An 8,702-nucleotide genomic window follows, 5' to 3' on the forward strand; every position below is an offset into this window, starting at 1 on the left:
GCGGAAACCGCCCTTTGCTGTTGGCACGCTTCCGAAGACTTCCTTTTCCAGATCTCACCACACTGAATAAAGTCATGTCCTAGTTATTGAGTCACTGGAGTGGGTTCGACATGCACTCCGAATGGACTTGCAGACTCTGAAGGCAGAACCCGTCGCGTCACAGATCACGCACGCTCCAATACGTCTTTGTGTTACTGTGCGTAACACTTGTCTCATTTCAAGAAGTCTCCGGGACACTAGGCATACGAATCACTTTTGTATGGCCGGCGATGGGTAAACGAGTCGGATTGATGTTTAAAATCCTCGATAGTCACCCTATGGGAGAGTGGGACGCATCTGGTTCTTCCGAGAGCACGTGTGGTCCACCTCACCCTGTACGAACCTGAGGTTAACTGCTTGGTACCCGTCCGCGTCGGGTCAACTGCTTTTTCTAATACACTGTTGCCGGTGCTCCCTTTTCTAATCACCAGTTTTGAAAGGAATGCAATGCAACGTTTATGTAGGAGTTGAATTACCTCTTGTAATCCTTTGAGGTAATCACTAGTTACGAGAAAGGACTATATGATCCTAATTAGCCTATACGAGAAGTGGCAAACGCGCAAGGTGGGGGGATTTGAAACCGTCATAGAACCAATTCGAACTGTAACACCTAGGTGAAACACACCAGTCCTAATCATAAAGTACCAAGTTACAACTACAATACGGAGGAACAGTAAAACTGAGAGGTTGAGGTATTCCAATCTTAACATCATAAGATTCGTGATGTCTTTTCGGCTATTACTCTCCTCTACTCTATGGAATCGTTGGAAGTACTATCTCAAGAATTTCCTCCCCCATTTCGTTCAAGTTGTCTCTTCGCACAGTTGCAGTGCCTTAACGAGTTTGAGAGTTCCCTATTTGCTCAAGAATTTCCTCCCCCATTTCGTTCAAGGTGTCTCTTCGCATGAAGAGACACCTTGCACGAAATGGGGGAGGAAATTCTTGAGCAAATAGGGAACTCTCAAACTCGTTAAGGCACTGCAACTGTGCGAAGAGACACCTTGAACGAAATGGGGGAGGAAATTCTTGATCAAATAGGGAACACTCAAACTCGTTAAGGCACTGCAACTGACTACTAACTTGACACAACAGTTAGTGGAGAGAAGGGGAAGGGAAAATGTCAAGAAATAGTTATTAGAGGCCGTGACACTTCCAACGATTCCATAGAGTAGAGGAGAGTAATAGCCGAAAAGTGCTGAAACGAGACGAAAGAAAAGTGAGAAGTAATAGGCAGTGTGTCACAAAGCAAAGTTGTCACAACATGTTCTCATCGAACCAATGGATAAAGGAATTTTATAGATATTTGTAAAGAAATTGCAAAATTGCATCAAATCATTATAAATCTAGCCCTGTAAGGGGCTTCACCCTTTACATGTTCTAATCTCGCTGAAACCATTAATAACCCTCTTAGATGTACTGTACCTTCATGTCTACTGGACTTGTCACATAAGAACATAAGAATGAAGGAGACTGCAAGAGACCATGAAGCCTACACTAGGTAGTTCCATGTCTAATACCACCTGTCATCCTGTGGGTCGGAAAGGTGATTTACTTGTTTTCCATAGAAATCCCATTCCTGTGGTTGCTTCTGGGTCAGCCCTTAATCCTCCTTGGATACACACAGCAAAGTCCCTATGATAATTTTCCTACCATCTAGCTTCTAACACGACCCTCTGCACATCTCCCACCTTCGTCCACCCACACACACACATCCACACACCCGTGGCCCTTGCTATACACTGCCACCCAAACCGACGCGCGGGCATTCCCCCCTTCTGGGGTCACAGAGTGTCTCTTTTGCAATCAGGCCATCCTTCTAAAGTAAATACTTTGTGTCTAAAATACACTATCTTAGTATTGTCTTTAAGAAACTTTAAATTACCTGAGGCAACTAGCTGTTCGTTTGTTACAAAATTTATTTCAACCTCTAAACCTTCATTTTGCATTTCTTCAGCCCAGCTAACTCTATTCATAGCATCAGCCATGTACAGTACATATCTTTGCCTTTCTTATGTTGTACTTGCAGTGAATATTTCTGAAGTCTTAGAAGCATTTTCTGTAACCTCGGAGGGACTGAAGACAGGGATTTCTTAAAAATACTCTCTAAGGGCTTATGGTCAGTGTCTACAATTACCTCACTTCTGCCATACAGATAAAAATGACATTTTTCTGCTCCCAAATCTATAGCTAGGAGCTCTTTCTCTATTTTAGGTGTAATTTATCTGAGTCTTGGTTAGGGACATGGCAGCATAGGTAATAGGGTGATCTTCTTGGAAAACACGTGCCCCTACAGTTTACCTCCATGCGTCAATGGTCAAAATGACTGGTTTACAAATATAACATCTCAAAACTGGTGCTTCACTGACCATATTTTAAAGTTTTTGAAAACATGTCTCTTGAGCTCCTTCCCACTTGAAATCTTTTCCTTTCTCCAGCAAACTTCTCAGAGGTTCATTGATATCAGACATATTTGGAATAAACTTTCCTAAGTAATTAATCATTCCCAGAAATCTTTGTAGTTCTTGCTTAACTCAAGGGGCTGGAAACTCCTTAATGGATTTGACATCAGCTGTTGATATATGACCAATGTACTCTAACTGCCTAGTTTTAAGTTTTGCCTTGCTTGAATTTAACTTTAGATGTCTTTTTTTGGCATCTAAGAACTTTTTCAAGCCTTATGTCATGTTGGGCTTCAGAGCTACTATACACCAATATATCATCCATTATGATTTCCACTCCCTCAAAATCATCAAACAGCTCATGGATGTACCTCTGATAAATTTCTGGAGCAGGACTAATGCCAAAAAGAAAGACGTAAGTAGTTATACCTACCAAAACAAGTGTTAAATACGAGTAGTTTGGAAGATTCACTTCATCTAATTTCATTTGCCAAAATCCCTTTGTAGCATCTAATACTGAAAACATTTTGGCATCATCAGTAGGCCTTGTTGACACTTCTTCAATAGTTGGTAGGGGATAGTGTTGCCTCTTTAAAGCCTTATTTAAATCTCTAGGATCTAGACATATCCTTAATTTACTTTATCTACAATGACCATACTGTTAACCCAATCTGCTGGACAACTTTCTCTGATGATCACACCTTTACCTTTCCATATCATCCAATTCACATTTCAATCTATCCTTCAAGGTTACAGGCACTTTACATGGAGGATGAGCCACTGGTCTAACATTTGGATCTACCTCTGTAATTCACCCTCTAAACATCCATTCCATCAAACACATCCATGTATTTACATAATACCTTGTCAGTGGTTACCTCCAATAAGGTGAAAGCTTTATCACACTAGAATGGCTTTTCTCCAGTGTGGGTCATCCTATGCTGTATGAGATTACCCTTCACTGAAAAAGCAGAATCACAAAGGTCACACTGGAAAGGCTTCTCTCCTGTATGGGTCCTCATATGCAATGTAAGAAGATCCTGTTTTGAGAAAGCAGAACCACACAGGTCACATTGGAAAGGCTTGTCTCCTGTGTGGGTCCTCATATGCTGTGTGAGACTATGCTTTTGTGAGAAAGCAGATTCACATATATCACACTGGAAAGGCTTCTCCCCAGTGTGGGTCCTCATATGCTGTGTGAGATGAGCCTTTTGTGAGAAAGCAGATTCACATATATCACACTGGAAAGGCTTCTCTCCTGTATGGGTCCTCATATGCCCTGTGAGAGTACCCTTTCTTGAAAAAGCAGAATCACAAAGGTCACACTTGAAAGTCTTCTCTCCTGTGTGGGTCCTCATATGCTGTGTGAGAGTATGCTTTAGTGAAAAAGCAGAATAACAAAGGTCACACTGGAAAGGCTTCTCTCCTGTGTGGGTCCTCATATGCTCTGTGAGAGCAACCTTTCTTGAGAAGGCAGAACCACACAGGTCACACTGGAAAGGCTTGTCTCCTGTGTGGGTCCTCATATGCTGTGTGAGATTACTCTTTTGTGAGAAAGCTTTCTCACACAGGCCACACTGGAAAGGCTTCTCTCTTGTGTGGGTCATCATATGCCGTGTGAGATGAACCTTTTGTAAAAAAACAGAATCACAAAGGTCACACTTGAAAGGCTTATCTCCTATGTGGGTCCTGATATGATCTTTGAGGGAATTATTTTGAGAGAAAGCTTTATCACACAGGCCACACTGGAAAGGCTTCTCTCCTGTATGGGTCCTCATATGCAATGTAAGAACACTCTTTTGTGAGAAAGCAGAATCACACAGGTCACACTGGAAAGGCTTCTCTCCTGTGTGGGTTCTCATATGCAATGTAAGAACATTCTTTTGTGAAAAAGTAGAATCACAAAGTTCACACTGGAAAGGCTTCTCTCCTGTGTGGGTTCTCATATGCAATGTAAGAACATTCTTTTGTGAAAAAGCAGAATCACAAAGGTCACACTTGAAAGGCTTCTCTCCTGTGTGGGTCCTCATATGCTGTGTGAGAGTACCCTTTTGTGAAAAAGCAGAATCACAAAGGTCACACTGGAAAGGCTTCTCTCCTGTATGGGTCCTCATATGCAATGTAAGAACATCCTTTCTTGAGAAAGCAGAACCACACAGGTCACACTGGAAAGGCTCATCTCCTGTGTGGGTCATCATATGCCGTGTGAGATGAACCTTTTGTATAAAAGCAGAATCACAAAGTTCACATTTGAAAGGTTTCTCTCCTGCATGCATCATCATGTGATCTTTGAGGGATTTATTTTGAGAGAAAGCTTTATCACACAGGCCACACTGGTAAGGCTTCTCTCCTGTATGGGTCCACATATGCAATGTAAGAACATTCTTTTGTGAGAAAGCAGAATCACACAGGTCACACTGGAAAGGCTTCTCTCCTGTGTGGCTCATCATATGTTGCTTGAGATGACCCTCTTGTGAGAAAGCAGAATTACACAGGTCACACTGGAAAGGCTTCTCGCCTGTGTGGGTCATCATGTGATATCTAAGATGACTAGTGATATAAGTGTGCCACAGATGTCACACTAGGTCCTTTTCATTGTATAACAAGTAAGGAATCTACAGGTAGCTCTTTCAATGAAGTGGTGATATTTACCTTCATCCTGAAAAAAAAATGTAGTTACAATAAGATCTAACTCTGAAAGTGTGCAATATACTCTAATGAGATAGTGGATGTTTTGTACACAAACAATTTCATACTCAAGTTTGTTCCTAAACAGACCCTTTGCACATGCCATGGCCTAACATAAAATAGGAAGAAACACTACCAGATATGGTGATACCATATTCCATTCTACTTTTTCATTAGAAATGAGGTGAAAATCATCCTAAAGCTACATAAGTACTAACTCAACCAGAACCAAATTTTTCTATAGCTTTTTCATCATGTCATGATATTTGGAAATGGACAATGGCCCAGCTGGCCACAACAGTCCTATTTTAATGTGTTATCATTCTTAACAAAATGTAATAAATAAAATTCATCTAGGAAACTGTAGAGGTATTATCCATATCTTTTGTCATCAGATTCAGTAAAATACCTGTTGAATAAAACATTTTAAATCTACAGATCATTTAATACATACATACTGTACATACACCAAAGGCTTTTTCCCCCTTACAAGGGAGGTAGCCAAAAAGAAAAAGGTATAAAAACCATTCCCACCCATTCCATCCCTAAATACACTCCACTCCCTTCCACCCTCTACCCTCCCTCTTATCTTGGCACCTCCTGGATGACAGGTCATCCCTGCATCTTGTCCACTGCCCTGGGTCAGAGGCAGTGTCGCAAGGCACAGCACATCCACAGCAAGGCTGCTTCATTAAATCGGCGAACCCCCCCTCTCCATCCCCTCATGCAGAAAAGGAGAAGACGGGGAGAAATCATTTTGGGCTGCTTCAAATTTTACTCACACATACTACCTCACCCTCCATCCCCCCACCCATTCCACCTCATGCATCACAACATCATCCATATACAACCATTCTCCATTCACCTGTCTTCTGTCCTCTCCCGTTCTTCCTCAACAGACATTCCCCTCTTCCCCAAAGCCCCATTCACCCCATCCATCCATCTCATCCTAGGTTGCCCCCTCATGTTCACTCCCTCCTCATCTGCCTTCCATACCTCTTTTACTAGTCTTTCTTCACTCATTCTTTCCATGTGTCCAAACCATCCCAATACTCTTTCATCCACCCTATCTCCCAACTCCCTTACCACCCCTGTTCTCCTCCTCACCTCATTTCTTGCTCTATCCAGCCTAGTAACCCCTATCATACTTCTCAGACACCTCATCTCAAACACATTCAAACTCCTTCTCTCTTCCTCTCTTATGTTCCATGTTTCTGCCCCATACAGTGCTGTTGGCACAATCACTCCTTCATACAATTTCCTCTTAGCATCCATTCCCAAATGTCTATTCCTCATTCCTCCCATAAGCCATCCCAACTACACTTAACAAGCTAATCCCTCTGAGACTACTACATTCACACTTGTCCCCTTTTCCCTTGTAAAGTGGAACTATACAGTCACTCCTCCAGTCCTCCGGCACTCTACCCTCTCTCCAGCAAGCATTAAATAACCTCACCAACCAGTCCACCATCACTGTACCTCCTTTTCTTAGACATTCTGCGTGGCATCCATGCAGACTAGGTGCCTTACCTGCTTTCATCATCTTAACAACTGCCTTCACTTCATCCTTCCTTATTTCTCCTCCATTTTCCTCACTCACCACGGCCATTTTCTTAGCACTTCCTACTGCAACTATCGTTCCCTCCCTATCCTCCTTCACATTTAGCAACTCCCTAAAATATTCTGCCCATCTTCCCCTTACTGCCTTCTCTTCCATTATCATCTCTCCATCTGCACCTTTTACCTTTTCTTCTCTACTTGATTCTCCTCCTCTTCCTCTCTTAATTTCTTTCCAAAACATCTTTTTATTACTTTCAAAATTTTGTCATACTCATACCCCATTTCACATCTGCTCTCCTCTTTGCCTCCTTTACCTTGTGCTTTACTTCTCTTTTCTTTGTACCTCTCATATGACTCCCTCATCCCATTTTGTAACCAATCTGTGAAAGCTTGCTTCTTCTCTTCTACAACCTTCTTTGTTTCCTCATCCCACCATTCACTACCCTTCCTTCTATTTCCTCCTGTCCTTCTTGTTCCACACACCATCTTCGCACACTTTGTAACTCCCTCCTTGAACCATCCCCATTCCTCCTCCACTCCTAGCTCTACTCTATCCTTTACTCCCTCCCACTCCTCTCTCAGCTTCTTGTACTCCTTCTCCTTTTCCTTTAAATAACTCACTCTAACCACCTCCATACCTTTTGTCCTTTTCCTCTTTCTCCATCTATCCTCCACTCTCAACTTACCTTCCACCAAAAAATGATCTGATATTCCCCCACTCTCTCCCCTTAGCACATGTACATCCTTAACTCTTCCTATTATACTCCTATCTACCACTACATAGTCCATTAATGCTCTATCTACCACCCTTCTCCCATGTGTACTTATGCTTGACTTTCTTCCGAAACACTGTATTTGCTATCATCAACTCTCTAGACACATCTCCACCATCACTCCACTATGATTCTTTCCTGGAACTCCACATTTCCCAACCACCCCATCAATTGGTTCATTTTGTACCCTTGCATTAAGGTCTCCCAATACTACTACATTGACGTTCCTCCCTAATCCCTCTATACACTCATTTAAATCTATCCAAAAAGCCTTCCTTTCTTCTACACTCTTCTCACTACCAGGCCCATATGCACTTACAAAAACCCACATCTCCTTTCCCAGTTTCACCTTCATCCACATTATCCTTGAAGAAACCTCCTTCCACTCCACTACACGTTTACCTATCTCTTCACTTAATAGTATAGCCACCCCTTCTCTCAGGGAGAAGGATGCCTGGTCCCAATCCCCGTCCCGTGTTTCTTGTCTCTTACGATCCAAGTGGGAATACTTGGTGGCAGTATTCTTTTCCCCCCACTACAGGGTAGGAGAAGCAAGGAAATGAAATTCTGAGAAATGGTACAGGACAGCAACAAGGGGTTGGGGGACAGCATAACGGAGGGACAGTAGCAGTATAATAAAAGTTTCATCATTTCTCTGTGAGCAGAGTCCTCTTCTATCACAGACAAAATGATGTGTGGCTCTGGTCCATAGGGGTGCCCCATCTTGGACGGAATGTTTCCACTGACAGTTTTAGCAACCCATTCGAATGGGTTTTCCTCAGTTTGAGCTCTGTTGGCATTCAACTTGTATGCAGGTGATTCAAAATATCTTCCTGTCCTAGAAGTTTAGCTGCTTTTTCAAAAACTGACGGAGTTTCACCAATTTAAGCATAAATTTGGATCACTGCAGTGGCAATTTAGTTTTCCGAGTGGAAATCTAAAGGAAAACTATATAATAACTTTTGAATGTGATATTCGTGTTTTTTAGCTTGCTTTTCCCAGAAATGAGTGACTTCAAGATTGTTGATCACGATGCAGCTGTGCATTTGCCGCTGGAAAACAAGTTTTGGTTTGTCAGGTTTTGCTGGTAGATGCCATCTAGCAGCAATACTTCTATTTTTAAAGAACTGAATCTAAACTTCTAGAGCAGGAAGACATTTTGAACCACCTGCGCATGCATCAAATGCTACCAAGGTCAAACTCAGGAGAACCTAGTTGAATAGGTTGCTCAAAATTGCAGCGG

At 42.2% G+C, this 8,702-nt stretch overlaps 1 protein-coding gene across 1 annotated transcript; it reads right to left on the reverse strand.

Moving 5' to 3' along the window:
* Nucleotides 1–971: 971 nt before the first annotated feature.
* LOC143031940 (uncharacterized) lies at nucleotides 972–5,305 on the reverse strand. The gene has a single exon (XM_076196322.1). It carries the CDS (start codon nucleotides 4,970–4,972, stop codon nucleotides 3,344–3,346), a length of 1,629 nt encoding a protein of 542 aa, XP_076052437.1. The 5' UTR covers nucleotides 4,973–5,305; the 3' UTR covers nucleotides 972–3,343.
* Nucleotides 5,306–8,702: the final 3,397 nt, after the last annotated feature.

The sequence above is a fragment of the Oratosquilla oratoria genome, chromosome 12, assembly GCF_046742065.1.
Source record: "Oratosquilla oratoria isolate Oo_2021 chromosome 12, ASM4674206v1, whole genome shotgun sequence".
Lineage (NCBI taxonomy): Eukaryota > Metazoa > Arthropoda > Malacostraca > Stomatopoda > Squillidae > Oratosquilla > Oratosquilla oratoria.